The sequence below is a fragment of the Miniopterus schreibersii genome (assembly GCF_964146895.1).
Source record: "Miniopterus schreibersii genome assembly, chromosome: 16".
NCBI classification, from domain to species: domain Eukaryota; kingdom Metazoa; phylum Chordata; class Mammalia; order Chiroptera; family Miniopteridae; genus Miniopterus; species Miniopterus schreibersii.
Window position 1 is genome coordinate 33,023,212 of NC_138116.1, and position 27,549 is coordinate 33,050,760.

At 51.8% G+C, this 27,549-nt stretch overlaps 3 protein-coding genes across 4 annotated transcripts; 2 read left to right on the forward strand and 1 right to left on the reverse strand.

The window, feature by feature from the left end:
• Positions 1-338: 338 nt before the first annotated feature.
• On the forward strand, positions 339-16,198 carry CTNS (cystinosin, lysosomal cystine transporter). Of its 2 annotated transcripts, none has more exons than XM_081115656.1 (12): positions 339-433; positions 1,375-1,454; positions 4,674-4,752; positions 6,175-6,259; positions 7,385-7,488; positions 7,593-7,724; positions 11,159-11,258; positions 11,351-11,470; positions 12,159-12,329; positions 13,990-14,107; positions 14,318-14,432; positions 14,765-16,198. In XM_081115656.1, the coding sequence occupies exons 2-12, from the start codon at positions 1,394-1,396 to the stop codon at positions 14,841-14,843; spliced, it is 1,164 nt and encodes a 387-aa protein (XP_080971782.1). In that variant the 5' UTR covers positions 339-433; positions 1,375-1,393; the 3' UTR covers positions 14,844-16,198. The 2 variants fall into 2 exon arrangements, with proteins under 2 accessions (XP_080971782.1, XP_080971783.1); XM_081115657.1 differs by lacking the exon at positions 339-433 and adding an exon at positions 1,187-1,252 and having other exon boundaries at positions 14,765-15,707.
• On the reverse strand, positions 16,113-21,328 carry TAX1BP3 (Tax1 binding protein 3). Its single transcript, XM_081115658.1, has 4 exons — positions 21,238-21,328; positions 18,402-18,521; positions 17,917-17,994; positions 16,113-17,617 (listed from the first exon to the last, which is right to left on the reverse strand). The coding sequence occupies exons 1-4, from the start codon at positions 21,274-21,276 to the stop codon at positions 17,480-17,482; spliced, it is 375 nt and encodes a 124-aa protein (XP_080971784.1). The 5' UTR covers positions 21,277-21,328; the 3' UTR covers positions 16,113-17,479.
• Positions 21,329-21,443: 115 nt separating this feature from the next.
• On the forward strand, positions 21,444-22,409 carry EMC6 (ER membrane protein complex subunit 6). Its single transcript, XM_081115659.1, has 2 exons — positions 21,444-21,645; positions 21,852-22,409. The coding sequence occupies exon 2, from the start codon at positions 21,890-21,892 to the stop codon at positions 22,220-22,222; it is 333 nt and encodes a 110-aa protein (XP_080971785.1). The 5' UTR covers positions 21,444-21,645; positions 21,852-21,889; the 3' UTR covers positions 22,223-22,409.
• The last annotated feature ends 5,140 nt before the right edge of the window (positions 22,410-27,549 follow it).

Genomic DNA, 27,549 nt, shown 5'->3' on the forward strand with positions numbered 1-27,549 from the left:
ACCCCTCCCAGCGAGCCCGGCTATAGGCGGAGAGGTGGTGGAAGGCGGGACCTAGAGGGCACCGCCCCGTCGGGCTGGGGTTTTAGGATAGCGGCGGCCAGTGCCTCACCAGGACAGCCCCTGCCTGGCTTTCAGAAGTAGTGCAGGGTTCGCTGACAGAGCCTCTGTGCCCCTAAAAGCGGCTAATACTCCCTCACAGCACGCCTCCATCCTCGCCTAGGTGCCTGCGCCCTTCCGCCCCGCCCCTGCTAAAAACTACAGCTCCCAGAGTGCATCGCGAGGAGATAGTTACTCCGCGAATCAGGTGACTCGGGTCAGATGACTTCAGGCCCGGCCCTCACGCCGAGTCCAGTCGACCGGCTGAAACGGACACAACCCGCAGCCTCTCCTACGCCGCGTGTGGTCGGTCCCCCAGAGCCTCTGAGCATCCCAGGTGAGAGCCAGTGCGGCCCCGACAGCCTCCTCCCAGTTCCCCAGGTGGACCCCCCCCGCCTTGAGGCCCACAGACTGACGCGGCAAGCCCGCCGGGTAGCCTCCGCAACGCCAGCCTCAGCCGCTCCAGGGTTCCATGCCCTGCCACCAGCCCCGGCCTGGCGACACCGGACACCCCCCAGGTTCGAAGGCCCGGGCGGTGGCGAACGGAGGTGGGCTTCACCGGGCTGCCGAGGTGGTGTGGGTGACTACCCCCGTGCAGGTCCGAGCCCCTTCCCCGCGTTCTGCTTAGTTGCCGCCTGAATCTGAGTCTCGGGAGTTCGCCGGCAGCGTTGGAGAGGGGAGCCTGGAAGGATCGCGCGGAAATCCCTGTGGGCGTGTTGAGCTCTGGGCTGGACTCCGGGGAGTGGGCTGGACGAGACCCCGCCGCGCCCTCTGGGGCTTTCAGGCTGAAGAAAGGAACGACAGCTGGGCTTTGCCTTTTTCAGCAGTGTTGAGGAAAATAACAACCCAAGACAAGGAATGAAATTAATTTCCTTTAAGTTTATAGATTCACTAAGTCAGATATCTGACCACAGTTTTAATAACTTTGGAGAAAAAAGAACCTCAACCAGTAAAACTGCATTGTTTCCTTCTGTTAACTAGGTTTCAAGAAGCAGTCGAAGAGGAAAAAATTCAGTATTTGCCCACTTCCTCAGAGTGGTACCTTACATAACCCACTTAGTCTCTCTGAGCCCATTTCCCCACATATCAAAGAAAGATAAGCCCTCCCTGGAGTCCTGTTCTCCAAGCTGGTGATGCAAAGCCCATGAGGTCACAGGTGTGAAGTGAAAGTCCTTTATGAACTGTTCGTGCCATGGTTCCCGGGGCGTATTGTCCACTTGCTGCTGAGCTCATCCAACTCTAACCTGAACTTCTCTTGCTACCTGTCTTTCTTCGTAGTTCTTTGAAATTGAGGAACATGATAAGGCGTTGGCTGATTATTTTTGTCATTTTTCCTCTGAAGCTCATAGAGGAGTGTGGTAAGTTTAGAAATGGGTTATCAACTTTGTAAAGAGGGAAATAGTGCTGTGGAGTAAGTAGCTTGACTTGTGTGTAGCCAAGGATTTAGGGCTGTCCAGTCTGTGTGTGCTTACCTGGCCTTCGGTCAAGCAGCCACTGGGTGGTGGAGCAGACCCAGGTCTGGGTTCCAGGAGTTTTACAAAGAGTCAAATGATTCCATAAATAATTGGCCTTTTGCCCCCCAGGGTCCCTATTATTTTGTCTGTATCACTACATTCAGACTGTGGAGCTCCAACAATCCGGAATAATATCCGTAAAGAAGGGCTTGTGTTCCTGTCCTATGGACCTCGCAGAGGGAGTTATGGGTTCCGGGAGATGCTGCAGAAGCAGGTGATGTGGCCACCTTGTTGCACCTGGTTCTGCCAGGCCACGAAAACCTAAAGAGTCTGCCCAGCATCCCCTTGTAAGATGAGAAAACTGTTTACTTAAAGAGGGACAGGGACAGGGGCCTCACAGAACACTGGCGGGTTGTCAAAAGAAACACGTCAGGGTTTGTACATCCTTGTCAAATTTGACTTTTAGAACAGTGCTCTTAGAGGCCTGCATCATTCTATTAATTCTCCCACTGCCCAAAACATTGCTGAAATTCCTTCCACAAAAGGAATTTGTGTTGAGCACTTCTAGGACCCCAGGCCCACCATTTTGACCATTGTCAAAAATCAGGTAGACCTTAAAACCCCTGACATTAAAGATTCCAAAAGAACATTGCACAAACAATACACATCCTATGGAAGCTTCCCAAGAGCCAGGCACAGTGGCTGCGCCATTATAGTTATCTGGCCTCTTAAATCTCTGAGAATACAAGCATCTAACAAGTTCTTCCAGGTTTGGTGGAAAATCAGTCATGTTACTTTATAGTCACACCTGTGGATAAGCAATTTCCACATGAAGCCTGGTGTTTCTTGGTACAGATGCCAGAGCCCCACTCCAGCGTCATATTCTCTAGGACTAAGGCCCCGGTATGCATATGATATGTGCATTGGCAGGCTTTAAGTAAAGCTCCATTAGCCCTAGGCAGTGTGGCTCAGTTGGTTGGAGTGTCATCCCATACACCAAAAGGTCACTGATTCATTTCCCAGTCAGAGCACATACCCAGGTTGTGGGTTTGATCCACAGTTGGAATACTTCTGGGAAGCAACTGATTGATGTTTCACTCTCACATTAATGTTTCTCTCCCTCTCCTTCCTCTTTCTTTCTGATCAAACTGTGGAAAGTCACAAACATCACCACTTAATCTTTATGATGCCCTCTGAGATAGGTAGCACTGTTCTCCCCATTTTACAGGTGAGGAAACAGAGGCTTAGAGAGGTTAAGTACCTTACCCATGGTCACACAGCTAGGAAGTGAAGAGTCAGGATGGCTCTGTTTGACTTCAGAGCCCAGTCTCTCAGCTGCTGAGCACTGCTGTCTTCAGTAGCACTAAGTGAGAGGGAAGTAAACATTCCTTGGTCTGGTTCTTTGAGAATTCACAGCCTCCTCTTTTAAAATGGAAAGATGGAGGAAGAGCAGAGGCCATGGAGATCTCCCACTCACTTGACCTCAGTCCTGGCAGAGCCCTGGGCACCCAGAGGCGTTGGTGGCTGCTTGGCATCACTTTCAGCATCCCTGTCCTAGGTACCGTTTTGTCACAGTATTACTTATCTGGTGTGGTCCTCAACTTTAGGTAGTAACAGCAAGGACCTATCCCAGCTGCGCAAGCTCAGAACAATGCCACAGGTTGGTTGTGAGAGCAGTGAGTGAAAAAGGAGAGGGGAAGTTGTCAAAACTGCCTCCAAGCCCTGAGGCTCCGCATAAGCGAGGGACTTTCCTACTCTGCTGTGAACAGCTTGGCCTCTGCAAGGCCCAGGGTGGGGACATGCCACTCAGAAGGACCCTGGTGGGAGTCAGCTTGGAGACTTGCAGACATGGGACAGAGCACATCTGCATTCACATGTGGGTTAGCATGGGGAAGGTGGCTCAGATAGGGTCTGAGAGGTCCCAGGTGGCAGAGCCAGGCCCAGGAGTGCAAGTTCCAGAGTGGCCCATTGTCTTGGAGGAGGTGGGGTTACTCTCCCTCAGGGTGTCCAGGAAGAGGAAGAGAAACTGCCAGGTAGGAGTATTGAGAAGGGGAATCAGACCATGGAGAACTTCTAAGTGCCCTTCCAACCTGAGCACCTAAAATTTCAGCTCTTCATCTGCCTTTCATGGGTCTGGGCAGAGGGAGACCTGGGCCCTGCCTGCAGCCCCTTCCCCAACAAGGACTGTCTTCATCAAGTCGAGCATTTGCTTCCCCCTTGTGGGCCCCCTTCCGCTCCCAGGCTGGATTCCTGATCGGTGAGGGCAGCAAAGTGGACAGGTGCCTGTAGCTTCCAGCATACCTGGGAGTAGGGGCGGAGACAGGAGTGGGGCTGCCCTAAGAACACTGAGAAGAGGTCAGAGAGAGGCCCGAATACTCACGTGCTGTGGCCAAGTTGCCCCGGGGTACTTGGCCTCCCAGACCTGCTTCCTTCACCCTGGAGGCCTGTTTGTCTGCCTTATCCTGAGCAAACACCTCAGTGCCAAGAAGAAATCTCTGAGAGTGAAAGTGTGTCTTTTTCCTCAGTCTTCCCTGTCCCCAGCAGTCAGCCTCGGCTCCTGGGATCAGTGAATGGGTTGAGCTGGGTTCAGGTTCAGATGGGAGCCCAAAAGGGTTTCCTGAGAAACAGGTTGGCTGGGCCCCACATGTCTGAGTACAAGAAGGGGTGGACCAGTTCTACAGGGCCATTTAAGATCCACAGACAGAGGAGACTCCCATGATTTCCATCTGAAGGGGTGGTTGAAGTCCACATCTTCCATTCCTGGATCGTGGCTTAAATTCCTTTGTGACAGTTTTGGGGCTCTGGTTCTAAAACTATTTCTGGACAACTCAGCCGCATACACTCAGAGCCTGTCATGTTGGGGAGGAGGGAGCTGCAGCGTCTCCTGCTCAGGCCCGTGTCTCCCTGTTCAATGGCAGCAGGAGGTGAAAGAGCATAGTGAGGGGTTCAGTTCCCAGTCCCATCATTTAGCCTCTCAGAACCTCCTGACTTCACGTAGAAGACAGGGGTTATCATGAGTCATAGTTCGTGAGCTCAGATGTCAAGGGCCCTTGTCCCAGTCTCTCCTTGTGGGCCTGAGTTCTCTGACCTAATGACTGATGCCACTGATTTGGGTCCTTCCAGAGTCAACAGTCGACCTTGCTGTTCCTCCCACTGTGAAGATGATGAACGGAAGCTCAACCAATGTCAACATCACCCTTCAGTAAGTTCCCAGGCCCGGTGCTGTCCTCAGCCCAGCTCCTCCACCTCATGGCTGGCTCATATTTCATTCATATTTCAAGGGTTACGTTCTTGCCTCTTTGCTGTAAAAGAAGCCAGAGAAAGAGAGGCACTAACCCTGGGTTGCAGACCGAGGTCCCAGAGTCTCTTCCCTCATCCGCTGAACCATTGTTTCTGGTGGGAGGATTAGGAAAGGGGCTTCTCCTCAGAGTCATGAGCCTTTTTCCCAGCTAAGAGGAGTCCTTGAGTGACCAGCAGCTGATGCCAGACTTCACAGTGGTCCCTTCCAAGGCTCTAAATATTTGAGGAGAGCCCTGAAGGTCAGGGGCTAAGGACTACTTAGATCACTTCCAGAAGCAGAAGTGACTTCATCTGGTGGATCCCATGTGTGCGACTCACTTAGCCTTGTCTGAGAGTCTTTCTTGCTGACCTCTACTGGTTCAGGCATGAGGGTGCTGACCTAGTTCAGACTCTGCCAAAGAACCTCCCTCTTCCGTATCCTTCACTGCCTCCTAGTCACACAGATTCCTGTAGACCAGGATTGGGGAACCTTTTTCCTGCCAAGGGCCATTTCTGTATTTATAACATCATTCGTGGGCCATACAAAACTATCAACTTAAAAATCAGCTATGAAAAAAGCTCCTAGATTTATTGAATTTCAAGTCCTGCCTTTGGTTGCCTTGGCAAGGCCAGATCAAATGATTTCTCAGTCCGTATATGGCCCTCAGGCCAGATGTTCCCCACGCCTGCTGTAGATGTAGGTCTGTAGCCTTGTCCTTTCCTCTCTCCCCTTCTCCCTTTCCTCACCTCTCCTGGGAAATCTGTTCTCAAGCCAAGGCTTTGGTACCAAGGCTCCCCAAGAGACTGCATTCCCCTGCCACCTCTCTCTGCTCATGGACACCTTATGAATCTGATATGTCACCCCCTCGCCACAGCTTTGCCCTCTCCACAATCCTGGAGTAGCTTTCCACTGCCTTCCAAATCAATGCCAGGCCTCTAAGTCCAGACTCGAGGCCCCTACGGGCTGCTCCCAGTCAGACATATCTCACAGCTTTCTGGGGACACGCTGCTTCCTGCTCAGACCTGAGTCCTCTCAAAAGGAAGCCTTTCCCACCAGCGCTGATGTCACGGTCCTGTCGGTCTCCGGACACCTCCTTTGGCATTCATAGCCAATTTCACACCTTCTCGTGTTCTCACCCAGCCCCAGTGGGACGTCCTTTCCTGATAAAGATAGAAAATTCCTAAGGAGCAGGGGGCCCATCTGTCTACCCTGCAGGTTGAGCACACAGCACTTCCTCACCCTAACTGCTTGAGAAATGACAGGCCCTGTGTGAAATCCGGAAGGTGGGTTGAGATCTCAAAGTGTCCAACTTCTCAGTAGTAATCAGACTCTTGTCCTCCACAGGTATCCACTAAATGCATCCTTGGTGATCACTTTTGAAATCACATTTCGTTCAAAAAATGCTACTATCATTGAGCTCCCTGATGAAGTAAGTAATGAACCTTAACTGGTAGGTAGAAAACTGCTGGGTAACAAAGCACATTTTAATGAAGTGCTTCCGGAAATAGGCCACCTTGTTTTTACACCATGGTTCTGAGAATATAGAAGAAATTCTTAAGGTGGTTTTCTAAGACCTTGCTACTCAGGGTATTCATGGCCCAGCAGCATTGTCCCTGCTGGAAAACCTTCTAGAAATTCAGAATCCCAGGCCCCATTCCAGATCTGCTTACTCAAAATCTGCACATGAGCACCATCCCTGGATGATTTGGGTTCACATTCATGTTTGCAAAGCACTGTTCTGAGATTCCATTGGTTGAGTGTAATTTCCAGAAACCAGGGCCAGCGTCTGTCTGGTATCACAGCGATAACTATTCATAGCCCTTATGCATTTGCCTGTTAATATATCTCCCTGCTGCTGCCTTTCCAAGGATGTGAGCCAATTACTGATAAATTGGATAAAAAACATCAGTAGGGGAGGCAGTGTAGAGTAAACGAGGGTTTTATAAAAACCAGGCAGGATGAACACAGGGATGAAATTGACGACCATAAGGCACATCACAAGGCCCTGCGTGGTTGTAGCAATGGGCTGCAAATGGGCTCTGAGCCCCCCAGCAAGCAAGTGTGGAAGCATGGTCAAATGAAGAGTGTTTACCTAGAAGTGTTTACCTTTATGTGAAGGGAGCCTTGTCTCATCCTGTGGCGAACATCACACATTAGACACAGCTTCTCCTGCCCCCGGGTATCAGGCCTCCTACAGGCTAAGAAAAGGCAGTGGTTCTAAAAGCAGGTCTGGCACTCAGCTCTCTGAGGTTTGGCTGATCCACAGATCGCATGGCTAGTGAAAGGAAGAGAGCCATCTACCTTCCCTTAGAGATAAGCCGGGGTGGGCCTGAGGGCAGAACCGTGTTCCACTCAGAAAGTCTTAACACACAGGTGTATGGGGGGATCCCAGTTGGCTGGTTGGTCCAACATTTCTCCCTTTTGTTAGTAAGCTCCTGGAAGGCAGGGACCCTGTGTGCTCTACGGTTGCTAGTGCATAGCCTACAGCTAGATGGACACTCAGTGAGGTCCCAGTAAATACATGGCACTGGATCAAATTCAGTTTTCCTAATAGGTTGTGGTGCCTCCCGGAGTGACAGAGTCCTCTTTTCAAGTGACCGCTCGAAATGTGGGACAAATGACTATTTTTCTGCACGGAAATCATTCCAACCAAGCCGGGTAAGCTGGGTCTTAAATGATGAGAAGGGAGGCAGTGCTGGGCAGGTGGGGGTTTCCTTCAGGGGCCCAGCCTCAGCTCATCCTGCTCCCCAAATTCTTTCTAGCCCAAGGATACACTTCTTGGTGATCCACAGCAACACCATTAACATCATAAACCAGGTGATTGGCTGGATCTACTTCTCAGCCTGGTCCATCTCCTTCTACCCTCAGGTGATCACGAACTGGTGGCGGAAAAGGTAATCTGCTGAGCTCTCTGTGCAGGTTCATTTGGTGTCGGTATGACGGGCATTCCAGTGAGCTGCAGGTAGCATGGGTTCACGCTTTCCCCCTCTGCTGTCTCTCTTCCTGCCCTTTCTAGAAAGTTGTTGATGTGAAAGCTCTAAAAGCCTGTGGTAGCACTTGTACTGATGGTCAGTTGGTCTCTTGCTCAATTCAGGTACTCCGGTGGAAGCAGCAAAGTGGGGCTTCTCAGTGAAGTGAGGATGGGCTGACTGGGGACGAAGTCCACCCATATATGCTCTCATCTCGGTCTGTCCAGTGTGGAGGAATTAGTGTCATGCTGCAGTGCTGGAGGTGGATCCCTCAGCCTTGGAGATTACACCTTCCCACCTTGATTTTAAAAACAAAGTGGGAGGTGAGGCCAAGACATGGGTGCAGGAAGACCCTGAACTCACATCCTCCCACAGACATACCGAATATACGCCTGCATATAGAGCAGTTCCTGCTAAAGAACTGAGGGCCTATCAAACTGCTTCTGCACAACAAAGGATAGAGGGACCGCATGGAGAGGGTAGGAGGGATGGAGACATGATAACGAAGGATAGAGGGACCGCATGGAGAGGGTAGGAGGGAGGAGACATGATAACAAAGGATGGAGGGACCGCATGGAGAGGGTAGGAGGGAGGAGACATGATAACAAAGGATGGAGGGACGCATGGAGAGGGTAGGAGGGAGGAGACATGATAACAAAGGATGGAGGGACCGCATGGAGAGGGTAGGAGGGAGGAGACATGATAACAAAGGATAGAGGGACCGCATGGAGAGGGTAGGAGGGATGGAGACATGATAAGGAAGGATGGAGGGACCGCATGGAGAGGGTAGGAGGGATGGAGACATGATAACGAAGGATAGAGGGACCGCATGGAGAGGGTAGGAGGGATGAGACATGATAACGAAGGAAATCCTGTCCCTGACTCGGAGACCTGCAGCAGGGAGGGATATTACTGAGGGGCCTGTGTAAGGCCTCACCAGCCCTGGGCATAGCACAAAAAACAGTGGTTTATAAGGCACCTCAACTATATGTGAAGGAAATCTGCATTTCTATACACTAATAACAGTGTTTCAGAAAGAGAAATTAAGAAACCAATCCCATTTATAATTGTATCTAAAAAGTTAAAATGCCTAGAAATAAGTTTAACCAAGGAGGTGAAAACCTGTATTCTGAAAACTGTAAGACATCAATGAAAGAAATTAATGAAGATACAAATAATGGAATGATATACCATGCTTCCAGAGTGGAAGAATTAATGTTGTTTAAATGTCCAAGCAATCTGCATATTCAGTGCAGTCCCCATCAAATTACCAATGTTATTTTTCACAGAACTGGAACAAAGAATCCTAAAATTGGTATGGAACCACTGAGACCCCGAATAGCCAAAGTAATCTTGAAAAAGAAGTGGTATCACATTTCCTGGTACCAAGCTATACTACAAGGCTGTTGTAAACAAAACAGCATGGTGCCGGCACGAAAACAGACACATCAGTGGAATGTCCAAAGAGAGCCCAGAACTAAACTCACACATGCTGTCAATATATGACAAAGGAATCAAGAATATACAATGGGGTAAAGACAAACTCTTCAATAAATGGTGCTGGGGAAACGACAGCTGCATGCAGAAGAATGAAACTGGACCACTGTCTTATACCATTTTGATTAAAGACTTGAATGTAATACTTGAAACCATAAAACTCCTAGAAGAAAACACAGGCAGTAAGCTCTTTGACTTCAGCCTTAGCAATATTTTTTTGGTTATGTCTTCTCAGACAAGGACAACAAAAGCACAAATAAACAAACAGAATTACATCAATCTAAAAAGCTTTTTAAATGTGTGTTTTTTTGTATTGATTTCAGAGAGAGGAAGGGAGAGGGAGAGGGAGAGAGAGAGAAACATCAATGATGAGAGAGTCATTGATCGGCTGCCTCCTGCCCGCCCCCTACTGGGGATCGAGCCCGCAATCCGGGCATGTGCCCCGACTGGGAATCGAACCGTGCCCTGATTCATAGGTAGATGCTCAACCACTGAGCCACGCCAGCTGAGAAACTAAAAAGCTTTTTGCACAGCGAAGGAAACTAACAAAATGAAGAGGCATCCTACTGAATGGGAGAAGATACTTGTAATTCATACATCTGATAAGAGGTTAATAGCCAAAATGTACAAAGAACTTATATAAATATCGAAAAATCAAACTACTCAATTAAAAAATGGGCAGAGAACTTGAACAGACCTTTTTTCCAAAGAAGATACAGATGGCCAACAGACACGTGAAAAGATGCTCAGTGTCATTAATGATCAGGGAAATGCACATCAGAACCACAAGGTACCACCTCACACCTGTCGGACTGTCATCAAAAAGACAAAAAAATAAGTGTTGTCAAGGATGTGGAGAAAAGGGAGCCCTCATACACTGGTGGCAATTTAAAATGATGCAGCCACTATGGAAAACAGTGTGGAGGTTCCATACTGTTATTAAAAAATTAAAAATAGAACTAATGTATGATCCAGCAATTCCACTTCTGGATATCCAAAAACGATGAAAACACCAATTTGAAAAGATATATGCAGCTCTAGGTTCATTGCAGTGTTATTTACAATAGCCAAGATATGGAAGCAACCTAACTGTCCATCGATAGACAAATGAGTAAAGAATGAAATCTTGCCATTTTCGATAACATAGATGGACATAGAAGGTATGCTAAGTGAAGTAAGTAAGACAGTAAAAAGAAATACTGGGTGATTTTACTTATGTGGAGTCTAAAGACAAAATAGAAACAGAATCGTAGGTATCGGAAACAAACTGGTGGCTACCAAAGGGAGGGGGGCGTTGGGGAGTGGGTGAAATAGGTGAAAAAGATTAAGAGTGTGATATACAGCACAGGGAATATAATCAATAATATTGTAATAACTGTAATGACAGATGGTAAGTAGACTTATTGTAGGGATCGTTTCACAATGTATATAAATATCAAATCATTGTGATGTACTGAAATGAGTAGGATATTGTGTGTCACTTGCAGTAGGAGGGAGGGAGGGCAGACAGTGGGCCTGGGGTTGCATCCTCATGCAGCAAGGGTGCACAGTTTCATGCAGTCACCCTAGCCACACGGGCCTCTTAGGGGGTTGCTGAGCTGGGGCCAGTGGGGGAGATGCCTCCTTTCTGCAGGAGGCTCCAAACCCTCTGGGGCCAGGACTTAAGGCAGGAGGAAACTGGTTCCCAAGAGGGTGGGATTGAGTGCTGTCGATTGTGGTATGAAGGGGGACCTGAGAACAGCGCTGTGCTTCGGGGGGCCAGCCCCTTCTTTCCGTGTACTGGGAGCTCTGCCCCCTCCCACGCCTTCACTGGTCGACTCACCTCCTTCCCTGCCCTGTCTCTCCACCTCCCCACCCCACAGTGTTGTTGGTCTGAGCTTGGACTTCGTTACCCTGAACCTGACTGGCTTCTTGGCCTATAGCGTGTTCAACGTCGGCCTCTTCTGGGTGCCATACATCAAGGTATGGCCCTGCCCGCCCACCACAGCCCAGCCCAAGCTGTTCAGTGGCCCGGCTGCTCTTCACTCCTTGGCTTCTCTGCACCCCCTCAACAGGAGCAGTTTTTCCTCAAATACCCAAATGGAGTGAACCCTGTGGAGAGCAACGATGTCTTCTTCAGCCTGCACGCCATTGTCCTCACCCTGGTTGTCCTGTTGCAGTGCATCCTGTATGAGGTGAGAGGTGAAATGGCACCTGCCCCCTGTGGCTGCCAGGCCAGCACCCACCACCACCTGCTATCCACACCTGCTGTTTTATTGTAGAAGACACGGAAACCCTTAGAAAGGACACGTGTTTGTTCACTCAGCATCTGATGGATTATTGGGGCCAAGATAATAGGCTAGGCCCTGTGCTGGGCACAGGGACCATCCTCTGAGCTCAAGCGCTCACCCCCATCCCCAGGTCTTGGGTGAGGGGAACAGAGAGAGGCATGATGACCCAGGCAAGGGGGAGGGGAGAGCACAGCAGCTCTTGGAGCCCTGGCCCAGCTGGCAAGGAAGGGGAGAGGGGCATCAAGGAAATGGTGTGTATTGTGGTCCATGAGATGAGTAACGTTCCTGTGGCCATGGGAGGAGGGCCAGAGTGGGGCTCCCCCAGCTCGGGGACAGAACTGTGAAGACCAAGGGGCAATGAGAGGAATCGTGAGCCCACAGGGGTAGCTGGCGTCAGGGTGCCAGTGGAGGGACTAGGCTTATGAGGGTCCGGGGTGGTCCTGAGGGGCCTGGACTCAGCCCTGTTGCCAGAGGATCGGAGGATCGTTTGGTGCTTCAGCTGGAAAGGGCGTTGTAAGGCTGTGTGTCAGGTTGCTGATGTGGCACTTACCCAACCCCACTTACCTCCCCTCCGACCCCCTCTCATTCTCAGCGAGGCGACCAGCAGGTGTCCTGGCCGACCGTTGGCTTCCTGGTGCTCTCGTGGTTCTTCGCGGTCGTGATGATGATTTTGGCTGCAGTTGGGGTAACCACGTGGCTGCAGTTTCTCTTCTGCTTCTCCTACATCAAGCTCGCAGTGACGTTGGTCAAGTACTTCCCACAGGTACCTCCAGGGCCTGCCTTCCTTTTCCACGTGGCTGCTAGGGTGAGGTGATGAGAAACAGACCCGCGTCCTCCTGACTGGTCAGGGAGGGGACAGGAATGGAGAGCCGCAGGGGAAGCCATGAGCCCCGCAGGGGGGGGCTGGGGCAACAGCTGGCTGCTCTTCCCTGGAGCCAGAAATCACCCCAAGACGTCTCCGAGCTCATACTCAGCTGAGAGTTGGGTGGTACAGGTCACTCCCGTCTCCATCCCAGCTTTCCTAATGACTTCAGCTCTGCTCTCGTTACCACAGCTGACATCCCTGACGAGCAGCAGCAGGGAGAGACCAGGTGGGAGGAGAGCCCACCATTCTGACCTGCACCTCCCATCCAGGTCTTCCTTGTGGCCCTTAGCCACCTCCCTCAAGCGCTCAGGCCTATGCAGATCCAAGGACTCAAGTCAAACCTGGCTTCCCCACAGCTGGAATGGCCTAGTGACAGGGCCAGATATGAAATAAGTGCCACTGCAGACTCCACTTTGGAGTGGAGGCCTCGTCTCCCTCACCCTGTTCTCAATGGAGAAGCTACCTCTTCAGCTTCCATGGCATAGGGGACCTTGTGTCCCACGGGCTCAGGAAAGAGGATGTTTTGGCCAGAGTCAGGGGCAGTATCTTGGAGGGCCTGGAAACAGCCAGACCCTTAAGGACAAACGGACCTAATTCTGTAGACACAAGAGGAAGGGGGAGTTCCAGGCTCGGGGCAGGCTACACACAGGCTCTGGCAGAAAGGCAGCGAGGGGCCCTTGCTGGCTGAGCAGTGCTGAGCTAAAGGAAGGTGGGGCCAGGGGCTTGGGAAGAAGGCTTCGGGGTGGGGGGAGGTCTTGAGGGACATGGGGCCTCAGTCCCTGAATGTGGGAAGGCTTGGGGCTGGGAAACCCAGGAGGCAGTAGTCCCAGTTGGAGACATTTGAAACTGTCAAGAGACTAGAGAGGTGGCAGCAAGTATGGAGGTGGTCAAAAGGGGGCTTCGCTGATGACTGACTGGAGAAGACCCTTACAGAGGCCATGCTGGCATTGGAGGGAAGATGTGAGGCACCAGGGGCGGGGGGGAGGGCGTCCAAGTGGATCCACCCAGTAGACCTGGGAAGCCTGAGACAGAGACCCCAGGCTGAGGTGGGAGGTGAGTCCATTCTACAGATGGAGAAACCAAGGCTAGGAGAACTGAAGTAATTCTCCCAAGGTAAGGAAGCTCCAGTGGTGGAGCCGGCGTTCCAAACCAGGCAGTCAGACTCCCTGCCCAGGTTCACAAGTGCAGCACGAAGCCCAGGCTGTCTAGAGAGTCTTCATTGGAGATGAGAGAAATCCGAGTGGCTGGAAAACCACAATAGGGCTTTGTCCGAGAACAGGGAGGGAGGAAGATGAAGAAGCAGCATCCCTGCTTTGGAGTTGTGTGGTGCAGGGATGGGAGGAGGAGGGCTCTGTGCATGCAGATGAGACCCTAGGACTACTCAAACTCTTCTCTACCAAGGCTCGTCAGCGCCAAAGGTCACTGTGTTCCTTGGAGCAGAGGCCAGAGTACAGGAGTGGGAGGAATTAGAGCCGCTCTTTGGAATGGCAGTCACGAGGCACATGAGGCAGCCACCCAACCCCCTCACCACCCTCCGTCTCTTTGTCTGTCTGCCCAGGCCTACATGAACTATGTCTACAAAAGCACTGAGGGCTGGAGCATTGGCAACGTGCTTCTGGACTTCACTGGGGGCTGCTTCAGCCTCCTCCAGATGTTCTTCCAGTCCTACAACAATGGTGAGTCCATCACCCGGGAGCTGGAGGCAAAAGGTGGGTGGGGCCAGGCTAGCCCCCACCCCCCACCCCAGCAGCTTGGGAATCCAAGCAGATCGCCTGGGGCATTTGCAGCTAGAGGGTTTGTGGTTCCCTGTACAGGTAAGTACCCCCACCCTCTATAGCCCCACGAGCTGCCAACCTAAAACCAGATTCTATCCCCTCTGTTAACAGACCAGTGGACACTGATCTTTGGAGACCCAACCAAGTTTGGACTTGGCATCTTCTCCATCTTCTTCGACATTGTCTTCTTCATCCAGCACTTCTGCTTGTACAGGAAGAAACCAGGGTATGAGCAAGTGAACTAGCACCCAGGGCCCCAGTGTAAATGGCCCAGGCCCTGTGCCCACCAGGAAGACTGGAGAAGCAGTCTGGAGTGCAGGGCTGGCTTGATGTGCCAACAGTGGAGAAGCACTCTCTTCCTCAGGGCCAAACGCCTTAAACACACACCAGCCTGCCTTCATCCAGGACTTTCCAGGGCAGGGCAAGACCTCCCTCTGGGACAGACACCAGACTCTGCTCTGAGATTAAAAGCCCAACTGCTGGCGGCCCCTCTCGGGTCTTATTGGCCAGTCATCTTGCCCCCTGCAACTTGATGCTGCCATCTCTATTTTCTTTAAGGCTTCAGGCAGCGCCCACAGGTCCTGACAGCCATCCCAAGCAGGACTGGACATGGAGCAGGAAGCAGGCCTTGCCCTAAGCAGCCAGTGTTTCTGGGAGCAGCTTGAAGGACTGACCTTGCAGCTGGGAGAGCCAAGGGCACTTTGGTGCCACTGCTGTGTTCCCAAGGACCAAGCAGCCAGGTGCTGTGGCCAATGGACTGAGAGGTGCTGGTGGCAGAGGGGCTAGGACTTTGAAGTTAGGCCTTGGGTTCCCTTCTCTGAAGGCCACATTGTCTTAACACTCACCTTCCTGACACTTATTCTACATAACCCAACTTCCACGACTGCAGTCACAGGTGGCCCAGGCCAGCGCCTAGTAAACAAACAGTATTTCTGGGTCTTGAGGTGCCCAGCAGATTGATTCTGAACTGGGCTCACACCCAGCACCCTCTGGATCTTTTATCACACTAACACTCCTTTTGAATTTTTTGGAGAGATGTTTGGGAAGTAACTGTCTACCTACCTCCTTTCCCAGTCATGGGCCCCACACGAGCCTCTCCAGCTGCGCTTTACCATGTCTGGAGTGCAACACGCACACAGACCTGTCTGTGCCTTAGAGGCCAGTTGGACCTGCCAAATAGTGAGAGTATCTTCCCCTGAAAGGGAGGGCAGGCCTTCCTTCCCTCACTTCCCCCCAGACCTCTGGGACTCGCCAATTTTTTAGCTATTCAGGAGCCTCAGATAAGGGCATGAGACCACACAGTCCTCATGGGCCAACCCTGATCCCAAATCTCCTTCCCTCCCAACCCAACTAGTTGTCCTTCCTGTGCCAGGAGGGGGAGGATCCCAGAACATGCTTTGTACGTGCCTTGAGTTTATCAGTCACTCTCCAACTTTTTACTACAAAACCAATGTGAGGGGCTTACATCCTGAATTAAAACCTATTTCCTTTTGTTTCCTGAGCATTTGCCAGGTGTAGGAGGCAGGTGTGTTGGCTTCAGAACAAAGTCCCTGGGGCTTACAGAGACAGCCTCACTCTGTGTAAGGAAACTCATGGGGTTGTGAAGTTCGCCGGTCCCAAGGTGACTGCCTGCCGACCAGGCTCTTCATCAGGGGAACCCTCTTGGGTAGTGCAAGCCGCCTGCCTGTTCAGGGCCAGGTAGGTCCCCCAGGTCCCATGTCTCTGCATTACCAAGGGCACACTGCTCAAGCTGTGGCTGTGAGGAGGTTGGATGAGGTCTTGAAGGGCACACCACTACTGGGCGTGGAGGGATGTCTGATCTTTCCAGATTCTTCCTCTACCCAGATGTAAAAATATCAAAGAATTTAGGATTTTGTTTCCCCAAGTCAGAGATTGCGGCCTGACCAAGTGTACCACACCTGTTTTATTTGGGCTACCCAGTATGTTACCAGGTGCCATACCTTAAAAATGGGTGAGTTCAAAAATCTGATTTGGCAGTGGGTCCGTGAGTGGCAACAATTCCCAGAGGTGGTGGGCCAGCCGGAGGCTCCAGAGCTCTCCAGCTCACCCCATCTTGTCATATGGCAGGCCCTGGAAACATCTGGGGTTTTATCCCTGGCTGTGATCAACTGAGTGCTCTTAAGAGTCTTAGAGGGAGGGTGTTTTTCCCATGAACCCCTGGTGTCCATAAGGCTCTCCCTGGGTGGGAACTGAGATGAGGCTCACAAGGACAGTTGGGCACTCCCTGCCCCACTTCCAGTAGAGGTGCTCCCACACATTCCTATAGATGTGGCCAGGCCAAGCACATGGCAGGTGGGCCTAGGGCTTCCTCCAAGAGCAGCTGGGGCCAGGTCGGCCAGCCTTACAACCAAAGCTCTCCCCATAATCCACCCCTAAAGACCCCATTCCTGCACCTCAGCAAAGACCCCTGTGGTTCCAGCACTGTTTAGTGGGCACAACATGTTGGGTGTGGGGTGGCTTCATACTGCCCCATTTCCAAAATAAGGCCTGCTGACTAGCTAAGAGTCATTGTTCCCAGATTGAATTAGCTAAATTCAAAAGTAGAATTGGCATCTCCAAATAGTAAAATAAAAACTTTGTATCAAAGTTGTGATTTAAAAAGTACAAAAGTTAAACCCACAGGCATAGAGGAAAATGGCAATTCTGAGAATTGGCCTAAAATGTCAGCCTTGAACCTCGTCTAAATCTTATAAGCTGGTGAACCCCAGCACCCCTCGAGGAGTGGGGGTGCAATGGGTGAACTGTGAGCCTGCCTGGCTTCCATCCTGGCAAACTTCATGGTGCCTCTGGCAGTGTTGAATCCCCACCGGGCAACAGGGAAAAGTGTGGGGCACAGGCACTTTGGAGCTGAGGTGGGGCAGGGCTGAGCCCTGCAGCCAGGGCAGTGGGAAAGCTGGCCCCACCTGGCATTGTTCCTCTTTGTGGCCGCTTTCAGGAATAGGGCCCCCTGCTCACCTGGGCATTGCTGGGACCAGGCAGCAGGGTCTGCGGGCCAAGCCTGTGGTCACTAGACTGACTACGACTCAGCTCCAGGCCATTGTTTCCAGTTCTCAGTGTCCGAGGGAGGGCTGGTCCCAGAGCCTGAGGCCACTGGTGGGAGAGGGGAAGGCAGGCCAGGTCAGGCCTCTGGGACCAGCTCTTGCCCTTCTGAGCGGGGGCCCAGCACTCAGAAGCCAAGACAAGGGGCAGACTGTGGAAGTAGTGTCACTGTACAAAGAGGCTGCAGGCACGAGTCGGGATCTTGGTGGGCTGCTAGGACAGCATGGACTGCTGCACGGCCTTCTGCAGCGACTGCCGCGTCACCAGCAGGCGCACCACCTCCTCTGAACGCTTGGTGAGCCGCTTCCGGGCCTGGTCATGTGTGACCATGGTCATGTCCCAGCCGTTCACCTGACCCAGGGAGAGAACACAGCCACCTCAGCTCCCCACCCTAGGATCTGGCAATAGGTTGGGCTTTGGGAAGCCTGGGTTACCCAGGCAGGCCCAAGCTGATGCCCCCAGAATGCCAAGCACCACAGGTGACACACACAGAGAACCAGCTTCCTCTGGGGCAAGGCTAGCATGGGCTCCAAAGGGCTTTGGTGAGTCTCCCAAGTGTGCCTGGAGGCCAGGGCAGCTCCAGCCCCACTCCCAAATCCTTCAGTCCCTCCAACCCAAGCCTTGTTTTCCTCCTTTGGGACTTCTGTTACCTGCATGATCTTGTCTCCAATCTGTAGCCCAGCAATTTCAGCAGGGCCTCCTTCAGACACCCGTGTGACGTAAATGCCCTGGAAACAGACAGCCCAAGTCAAGCCCTGGGTTCACTGGACTGGCCCCTTATCCACAGAGCAAAGTCCCACACAGCATAAGCCCAGCTGTCCATCTGTCCATCCCTGCACCAAGCCTCCTCCCAGCCCCCACCCCAGGCACAGGCTGTGCCAAGACAGCCAAGGGGACAGCTAGCTGCTCCAGGGATGCTCCAGCCCCTGCTGTTCTGGGCTCCATCTAAACAAGCCTTCCTAGGGCCTCTCCCCCACCCCTATTTATTCCCATTGGATCATTTCTTATACCTTTCTCAGAGGGGACTGTTTGAGAGATTAGGTCTGCTCCTTCTACAAAGGCCCAGGAAGCAGACACCCACCATCTCAGGCCTCTTTGCTGCACAGAGAGGCCCCATGACTCTGGTCCTCCTCACCTTATCTGTCTTATCTTCTGAGAAAGGATTCTGGGAGGGATCCTGGTCAATTCCACCTCCAATGCTGAAGCCCAGGATTAAATTTTCACCTTGACGCAGCTTATGAATTTCAACTCTTTGCTGGTAAAGAAAAAAATGAGTTGGGGGTGGGTGTGTAGAAAACAAATCTGGTCTGCGTCTCCTGCAGCAGCCTCAGGCTGCTGGGACAGCTCAGCCATACCAAGAGGGTGGGGACCAAGGCCCTCTGCAGAAATCCAGCTGGTCACCAGCCTGGAAGACTGGGGGGTTGAGACTCCACTTAGCCATATCAACCCACCCACATAACCCTGTTCCAGCCTCTCTCCCCGTCCTCTGTCTCAGGCATCAGCCTTAGTCAACACATGCTCTGAGCCCCTGTTGCTATGGTTGCTATGGATGGGGGCCTGTATCCCGGGAGGAGGAATCACACAGGGCAGGAGGGGGTCAGGCCTTGAAAAAAATGCAGGCAGATTACTGAGCCAGCCCAGTCAAGGCAAGACAGAAGATGCTCAGGAAAAGTGGAAATCAAACTAGCACAGAAAGGAGAGGAGGGGCTGTCCTGGCCAAGGAAATAGAAACAGAGGCTTGAAGGTACTGTAGATAAAGATCCATGAAACCAGGGTGTACAGTGCAGGACCGGAACTGGGATGTGAGATGAGGCTGAAGGTGAGGCTGAGGCCAGACAGGAAGGCCATGAAATGTAGGCCCTGAAGACTGGGCCCCAGGGAGGGGGCTTCTCCCTAAGCCCCAGGACCTGCTCTTGTGCAGTGCAGGAGGTAGAGAGTCCTAAGGTTCTCCTCCTATATCTGGGGGTGTGGTCGCCAGCTGTGCCAGGCTCTTTTCAAAGCCCTCAGCAGGCATGCTCCAGTCACCAGATGCTGAGAATCAGATCATATTACCCCACTCCAGACGGTGACTTGATCTGGACCTGAGAGAGTGACCAGGAGTTTGGCCACCTGACCTTCATCCTGGGCCCACTGGAGCTCTCAGGAGTTGGGAAGTAGGGTTGGTTGTGATCAGGTTTGATGCTAGAATGACCACTCAGGTAGTAGAGGAATGAATGTCTCTGAGAGAAAGGATGTAAGGCCAGGGGGGACATGAACTACTTGGAAAGTGACATCAGCAGACTTGGGGTCTGTTCATGGCACAGAGGAGTCAAGGGGAGCATCTGGCCACCTGGCCTGGCTGAACACCACCATCTTATCTTAGATGGAGACCTGGAGGAGAAGCATGTTGGGAGCCATTCAGGCAGGTATCCAAAAGTAGACGGACCTATGGAGACAGAGTTCCAAGAGGCCAAAATGGTTTTAACATTCTCAAGAGAAATGGTAAGGGCCAGGGAGGAAGCCTCTCCCACCCCATCCCCAGTCCAACACACAAAAGAGGCTAAACCCCATCCAGCATGTTCAGACCTGTGTTAGAAGAATTGGAAGGCCAAGATCCTACAGCTTTGAGGAAAGCCCAGGGGCCAGCCATAACATGGCTGGAAGCATAACCTCTGAGGTCCACTGGACCTATATCCTCGTGCCCGAAAGTGAGCTCCTCCAGGTCCTGCTCCACCTCCTCCAGCACATACCTTTAACCCACCTTCAAGGTCAAAAAGAGTACAGGCCCTTGGGCTGGGAAACAAGGCTGTCTGACTTGTTGGGTGAAATCAAGCAGGTTACGCCCCCTCTCTGGCTCCTCACCTGCACCCCTTTTTTTCCAGCTAATAGCCCCTTCCTTCTCTCTGGGGCAGCTAGGGATCTGGAAGTCAGGCTGGTACAGCCAGGATGAATGAAGGTTAGGATAGCTCTTAGCAGGTCCAGCAATGTTTCTCCTAGCCCAGGCCTGAGCTGCTGCTCTAAGCTCACCTTTATCAGTGACTTCACACCACACCACCTGACGCCCAGCACACACAACCTGAGATAATGCTGCCATGACCCCAGGGCTGGGACTTGCACCTGACCCAGTGCCTGCCCAACAGGCATTTCTTCTCAGATCTGGGTCCTTCCTTAGGGCTTCTTTGTATGGCTGGCCATGACCAGACCTCCCTGAGACTCACTTCCCACCTCCTGGCCTCCAGGTCCCATCCAGCTATAGCACTGGCATCTAGGTCTAATGTCCCAGCCTCCCTTCCCCCCTCTGAGTATTCTAATCGCACCTGACACCCAAAACAAGCCAGGGGGCGGAGAGGGGGGAACCAGGGGCCTGAGCTGACCCCAAAGGGTCTCTCTGGCCCCAAGAGCTGGGGATCCAGGGAAAGCTCCGAGCAGGACCAAGCCAGTTGCATGAGCCTTCACGCCGGACTGGGCGGTGGTCGAGTCCGAGGAAGCAAGGCCGGACGGACGGAGGGGTAGGGCTGCTAGGCAGGCCCCGGCCCCTCCATCCCTCAAATCTCCCTCCGGGCGGCGGCGCCCGCGGGCGCGGAGGAAGCACTTCCTCATTCCAGAGGCGGCGGCTCGCGGACGTCCGGCGGCGCGCACCCCCCGCGGCTACCCAGCTGAGCTCACAGGCCCAGGAAGGCCCTGGGCGCTTTACTGGACCACAGCCTGGCCTTTCTCCTCTGTCCTCCCCGCCCCAGCCAACTGAAAGGAGACCAACGCGGCGGCGACAGCGCGCGGGGTCTGGCCAGGTCCAGGGTCTGAGGCTCTTGGGTCCCAGCCTTCGCTGTGACATGCCCGGGGAGACGGCGGCGGGAAAGGGGGCCGAAGCTCTGGCCGCGGGGTCTGCAGGAGCCCTGGGTACTCCGCTTTGCTAACCTGTACGGGGTGTCAGTTTACCGCTCTGCAAAGTGGGAGCAAGCCGAGAGAGGCAGAGCCCGCGCGGGCGCACTCACCACCACGGCCGTGACCGGCTGGCCCGGGATGTAGGACATCTCGACCCCAATCTGGCGACCAAGTCCGGCTCAGCGAAGCCCGCAGCCACAGTCCCCGCGACCGCGCCCTCTGGTTAACAAAGGCCGCCCGGCTCGGCCCGCCCCCTCATGAATAGTTAACAAACCTCCAACCAATCACTCTCCGGGTCGCTCAGCGGCTTTCGGAAGTCCTAGTCCGTGCGTAGTAAAGCCGGGTGGAGGCGGAGCGTGCTTGGGGCACCCGCGGCGCATGCGCTGGAGGGCGGGAGCGCCGACTTGGCGCATGCGCAGCCTGGGTCCTCCCAGCAGGCTCTAGAGCAAGATGGCGCCGGTGGGAACTGTTCTCCAGACTCTCTGAGGGAACGCTAAGTGACTGCCGCCGTGTTCCAGGTAACCCGGCGAGCCTGGGCGGGGAATGCAGACGCGCTGCCGCTCCCCCCACCCCCGGCTGGCCGCAGCCCTCAGCCTCCTTAGGTCTTTGGAAGGTTCGAGACCCACGAGTGGTGCGAGGTTTTGGAAGCCCCAGGGGGGAGGGGCGGTGTGAACCCAACTCGCCAAGCTCCGGGGCGCCACTTGTAACTTGGTTTTCCCCGCAGCTCTGCGGGAAGGCAGAAGCTGAGCCCCGGCGGGTGCGATGGCCGCTGTGGTGGCCAAGCGGGAAGGGCCGCCGTTCATCAGCGAGGCAGCCGTGCGAGGCAACGCCGCGGTCCTGGATTACTGCCGGACCTCAGTGTCAGCGCTGTCGGGGGCCACGGCCGGCATCCTCGGCCTCACCGGCCTCTACGGCTTCATCTTCTACCTGCTCGCCTCCATCCTGCTCTCCCTGCTCTTAATTCTCAAGGCGGGAAGGAGGTGGAACAAATATTTTAAGTCACGAAGACCTCTCTTCACAGGTGGTCTCATCGGAGGCCTCTTCACCTACGTCCTGTTCTGGACATTCCTGTATGGCATGGTGCACGTCTACTGAAGTGGGGGCAGGGATGACTCTTTTTTAAAAAACCAGATTGGGAAGACTGTTGCCAGAAATTAACAACGTATAGACTCAGTTTTTAAATTGTTGAATTCGCTGCTTGTTCTGTAACGTTATGAATAACTTAAATTAGAAGACGAAGAGCCTGTAATATTCTTCAGATTAAATGAAGCGTGAGACACTTTACGGAGTTTTTTCCTGCCTTCACGCATACCCCCGTATGTCCTGGGTGCAAAATCGCCAAGTTTGATTCCTGGAGGCCTGGGACTGAGGCTTAGCCTTCTCTAATTTCCTTGCATGTACACTTGGGCCTATATATGGAGAGAACTTACTGTTAACATCCTAAAAACTAATAGTAGTTTAATATTTATTGTGTGCCCTATATGCCAGGCATTGTGGCATTGTACAGTTTACACCCATTATCTCGTCTAATTCTAGCAATATACTTATGGAGCAGATGTGGTTATTGTTCCCCATTGATGAACCTAAGGCTCCAGAGGAGGCACAGCTCAGAAAAGGCAGAGCCAGGATTCAAATGTAGGTCACTTGTTTGGGGTGTTTGTTTGTTTGAAGACTTTATATTGATTTTTAGAGAGTTAATGAGAGGGGGAGAGAGCAAGAAAAGCAAAACATCAATCAGCTGACTCGTTCTATCCCCCAACTCAGGGAAATGCCCTGACTGGGAATCCAACGGGAAACCAACTGAGCCACCCCAGCCAGGGCCAAATGTAGGTCTCTTAATTAGTCCTGCTGTGTTGGCTGAGTGTACCTTTTCAGAGCCCAGCCTTCCCTTTCACAAACCTCTGCTATCAGGTATGAGTGGTGTCCTGTCAGTTCATTTTCACCTAGTTACAGCTAGCTGTCATTTCCATTTAAAAAAAGAAACTCAAGCTCTTTTCTCAGATACATCTCATGAAGAGTAAACAAATTGGACATTTATATACTAAACTTTGAGCTTATCTAAAGTGTCAGTGCCTCCTTCTATATGCTAATCTGCGATTCCTTCTTGTCAGGAGGGTTGTCTTATAATAAAATGCACATTTTAATTGAGGGATAAATATTGCATTAGAGTTATAGTTATGAATATGTTGCCATGGAATTTATAGTCTAACGGTGAAGACTGCATAACCTAATTTCACAAATATTTAAGTTACGGTAAGTCCTATGAGGAGAGTACATAGGAACCCCAAACTGAACCCTGTTTGGGAGGTGGGGGTCAAGAAAGTCGTCTTTGAGGAAATGATATTAGAGAACCGAAGGTTGAATAACAGCCAAGTACGGAGAAGGGGGTACTTGCTAGAAAGCACATGTGTGAGGGTCATTGGGCAGGAAGAAGTTTGGCCTGTATCTGAACACTTAGAGAAGCTATTAGGTAGACCTGGACCGGGAAGAATGTGGAGGGCCACCGTGGAGAGTTTGGCTTTGATTCTAAGAGCAACTGAGGGAAGTCTTTGGAGGTTTTAGTCCAGACTTATGTGATCAGATTTGGATTTTTAAAATCAATATTAGATCAGAGGGGATTCTAGAGCTTGAATCCACGTCCCATTTTACAGACGGTATTGTCCCATGGCTAATAATGGAAATGGATCTGGGACCTAGGCCTCCTGAATTCCATTTTGGGTTCTGGACTATGTGCTTGCATGTGAAGCTAAGGAGCAGCTGAAGCCACAGCTTCGCCTCCCTCTCCCCCAGTGATTTCCTCTGAACCCTTCATCTGACCACCATTAAAGATGCTCGGATTAATGGTTTGCACCCCCTCTCCCAACCTCCCCAGTCCTCTCAGGGCCTTCTCTGAGTGAGAAGGGAATGGTGGTTCCTGATGTGGGCTGAGGAGGAAGAAGCAGTGGGTCCTACTTGCGGGGGGGTGGGGGTAGGTAAATGAGCTGATTTACTTAACCATTCCTCTATTGTTAGGCGGTAATATTGTTTGAAATGGTCACTATTATAAAAAATACTGCAATTAATATCTTTATATTGTTTTGAGGGAATTTAATAATAACCTAGAGCAGAAGATTAAAACTTAATTTCAAATGCTTTCCAGAGTTTTATCAAATTACTCTGAATGAAAAGTTTTATCAGTGCCTTCCTAGTCCTAATGTTTAATCACTTAAAGAGTTTCCTTACTTGCAATTTCTTTGCAAGATAATAAGGAACATAATATTGCTCAGTAATTGTTTCTGTCTCTGCCTCTTTTGGGCTCACTTTCTCCTTACATTTACCTCTAAAACATGGGTGACCGTGAAGACATGAGGGGGGAAAAATCATGACACATTTAAAGTTAACCCTTTTATTGTTTTATAACCAAATAAAAATGTCAGAAAATACATATACAGGGCAGTTTCCAGAAAGTTTGCTGTCTTCCCCCTTTAATTCTGTGTATTGGCCTGATTTAGGGACTCTGCAGGGTGCTGTAGGCCTTAGCTGGTGCTTCGAGACACCAGGAGGAAGTCATGTTCCTCCTTCACAACTGGTCCCCCCGTGGGTGGTCACTGAGAAGAAAGAACTGATGGGGGCGGTGGACAGCAGTGACTGGTCAGTCCTGATGACCCCTGCACCAGTAGAGGGCACTGGGCTCTTTGATGGTAGTCCCTGTAATGTCATATTGGTAGCACCTAGTTTTCAAATGTATTTTTGAGTTGCAGCATAGTACTCCCAAGGCATGGAATAAATCATTAGGAAAATACGAGTTGGGTGGCTTTAGGCCTGAACATAGCACAGGCAGTTCATGTGATCCTGGACTGGTGGCTCAAAGGGCTGCCAGGCCCATCTTCCTGAGGAGGCAGCAAGCACCCTGAGAAAGGAGTTTTCCCAAGTTTGAAAGGAGCTCAAGCTCCTGCTTCACTTCCCATTTCAAAGCCAGTTTCTATAAGATTAATGAGCCTCCCACTCGTGCACCAACATTATGCAAAAAAACAAAACGGAAGGAGCAGGGGGATGTGCAAAAGCAAAGGAACTTGGGCAGCGTGCAACACTGCAGTGCTATAATGGGGTCACGGGCTTCTCTGAGCGTGGCTTCCCTGACAGGTAGTAGGGAGGGGACCTGGGAAGCTTTGCTGGACTTGCAGACACAATTAGGTTGAGCAAGAAAGTTGAAAAGAAAGCCACAGCTCCAGGCACAGTCTTCATCCAATTCCTCCATTGCTCCTTCTCATGTCAAGGGGTTTCTTTCACATGTGTGGTTCCCTTACCTGGAATGCCTCCTCCAGCACCTACTTAGACTGCTACTAACTGTTCAGATTTCAGTTTATAAGTTTCCTTCTAGGGGGAACTTTCTCTGGCTACTCCATTGAAATCTCAATTCAGCTGTGATGATGTCTGTTACTGGTTAAGGTTCAGCTCCCCCAGAGCTAGAAGCTCTCCAGCAGGGACTGTTTCCGTGTTGCTTGCCACTGTGTCACCAGCATAATCCAACACCTGACACAATAGGTATTCAATAAATATTTACTGACTGAATAGTGTAGGAAGACATTTTCATTCCAATATAAAATAAATAATACAACTGTTCTTAGGTTTTATGGCTCCTGCCAAGCATTTCCAAAAACAGACTAAAAGAAACAGGACCTAAGCAGCCATGCTCCTGCCCATTTTCCTCCCAAGCATAAAAGTAAGAGGCTAGAGTATCTAATGCAAGAGTTTGCTTTAGTGATGAAGTAAAACATCGTAATGGATCACCCAGATTTTTCACTTTCTATTCAGAGATTAGGTGGCTTGTAGATTGGTTACCAGGCAGCCGAAGGTGAGGGAGCTGCTTTCTCTAGAAGGGTTCCTGTTTTGGGGACCATGACCTTCTGCCCCGGTGGCCAAACCTCACCAGAAACTTTCTTTCAGACCTCTTCTGACCCTCTCCAAAGGCCCCAGGGGAGGGATGCTCACCCCTCCTGTGTGTGCAGAGAACCAGGCTCCCCTGACTTGAGGGAAATCCGAAAGGGCACTTCCAAAGAGGATGCTCCCCGGTGTCTGGGCAGCTGTGCAAACATCACTGCAGGCGTTTGCTGCCCAGTGTTCAAACAGTTCTAGGCCTCTCCCCTTGGGTTTACACTGGGACTCCCCAGACACGGGGAGGGAGGAGCAAGCTAGCTGGCTCCCAGCCCAGTACTTAAGCCTACTCCATCCTGTCTCTTTCTGAGGAGACTTGGTCTGACGTTGCAGGCATCAGGAAAAGTTCATTTCCTGAGAGAGGACATGAGTAACCAAGTGGATTCTCAGCTTGGAAACGAGGGAGCCTCTTGGAACTGGTAACACAAGTTGCCTCCAGAACAGGGGCGGGAGGGAAGCTTTCACTGTCGATTCTTTTGTAGCTTTAAAGTTTTGAATCATACAAGCATTGCCTACTTAAAATATTTTTACTTAAATGGAGTGTAATGCTTCTTTCCCTGGGGTGGGGAGGAAGGTCCTGTCGGTCTCAAGGTAGAATGTGTGTAAGTCTGACCTAGAAACTGGCCTCACCGAGGCCTGCTCTTTTCTCCCTCGGAACCAGGCTTTGCAGATCTCCTCAACCAGGGCGTCTCGAAATAATGTAAGGAGCACGTGAATCACCTGGGAGCCTTGCTGAAACGCAGGCTCTGATTTAGGAGGAAGGCAGGGGCCAGAGACTGTGTATCTAACAAGCTCTCAGGTAATGTGGATGCTGCTGGTCCAGAGACCACACCTGGAGGAGTGAAGCTCTACAGCCACTGGAGGGGGGGGGGAGCAGCGGAGTTCTGCAGGGTGGGGATGGGGAAGGAGGGGCAGGGGGGAGGGGGAGGGCCTCCCTAACAACAACTGTTCCCACTGAGTGAGCACCAGGTCATTAGCCCTTCAGACCCAGCCAGCCCTTGAGAAGAAAGGGAGGGAAGCTGGGCAGGGACACCAACCCCACAAGAGCCAAACTGCGGGCAACGATGCGCCACCTGGGTGGGTACGCTATGCCCAGAGACTCCCCAGGCTAGGTGGGTCGGACTGGAGCGAGTCCTCTCCACCTCCCCTACCCACCTTACATAGCAGCCCTCAGCGGCTGCCTCTCCCCTCAAGGACCAGCTACCTCTCTTTGTTGCCTCCTTGGCCACCTTTAAACTAAAACCCTGGGGGCAAAGGTCTTTCTCTGAGGTGCTGTCATTTTCCGCTGGAATTAGTGAAAGCCACCTGGAGGCTGGAGGAAGGCCAGAGTGGCTGAGCCTGGCTAGGAAGTCTGTGGTCTCTGAAGGGAATTATATGTGTGCTCCCTGAGTGCCAGGTCAGCGTCTCATTTAAGCGTCTCTTAGTAGGGCCCAGCCCACAGCAAAAAAATATTTACTGCATGTAGGAATAAATGAATGAATGAATGAATGTCCAATTAGGTTCTCAGA

Excerpts from the sequence above, each read along its gene's own strand:
- CTNS (XM_081115656.1), top strand. The coding sequence starts at position 1,394 with ATGATAAGGCGTTGGCTGATTATTTTTGTCATTTTTCCTCTGAAGCTC. Across the intron at positions 4,753-6,174 it reads AATGTCAACATCACCCTTCA|GTATCCACTAAATGCATCCT; the intron begins GTAAGTTCCCAG and ends TGTCCTCCACAG. Across the intron at positions 11,259-11,350 it reads TCTGGGTGCCATACATCAAG|GAGCAGTTTTTCCTCAAATA; the intron begins GTATGGCCCTGC and ends CCCCCTCAACAG.
- TAX1BP3 (XM_081115658.1), bottom strand. The coding sequence starts at position 21,276 with ATGTCCTACATCCCGGGCCAGCCGGTCACGGCCGTGGTG. Across the intron at positions 17,995-18,401 it reads CAGAAGATAAGACAGATAAG|GGCATTTACGTCACACGGGT; the intron begins GTGAGGAGGACC and ends GTCTGTTTCCAG. Across the intron at positions 17,618-17,916 it reads TTGGAGACAAGATCATGCAG|GTGAACGGCTGGGACATGAC; the intron begins GTAACAGAAGTC and ends TCCCTGGGTCAG.
- EMC6 (XM_081115659.1), top strand. The coding sequence starts at position 21,890 with ATGGCCGCTGTGGTGGCCAAGCGGGAAGGGCCGCCGTTCATCAGCGAG.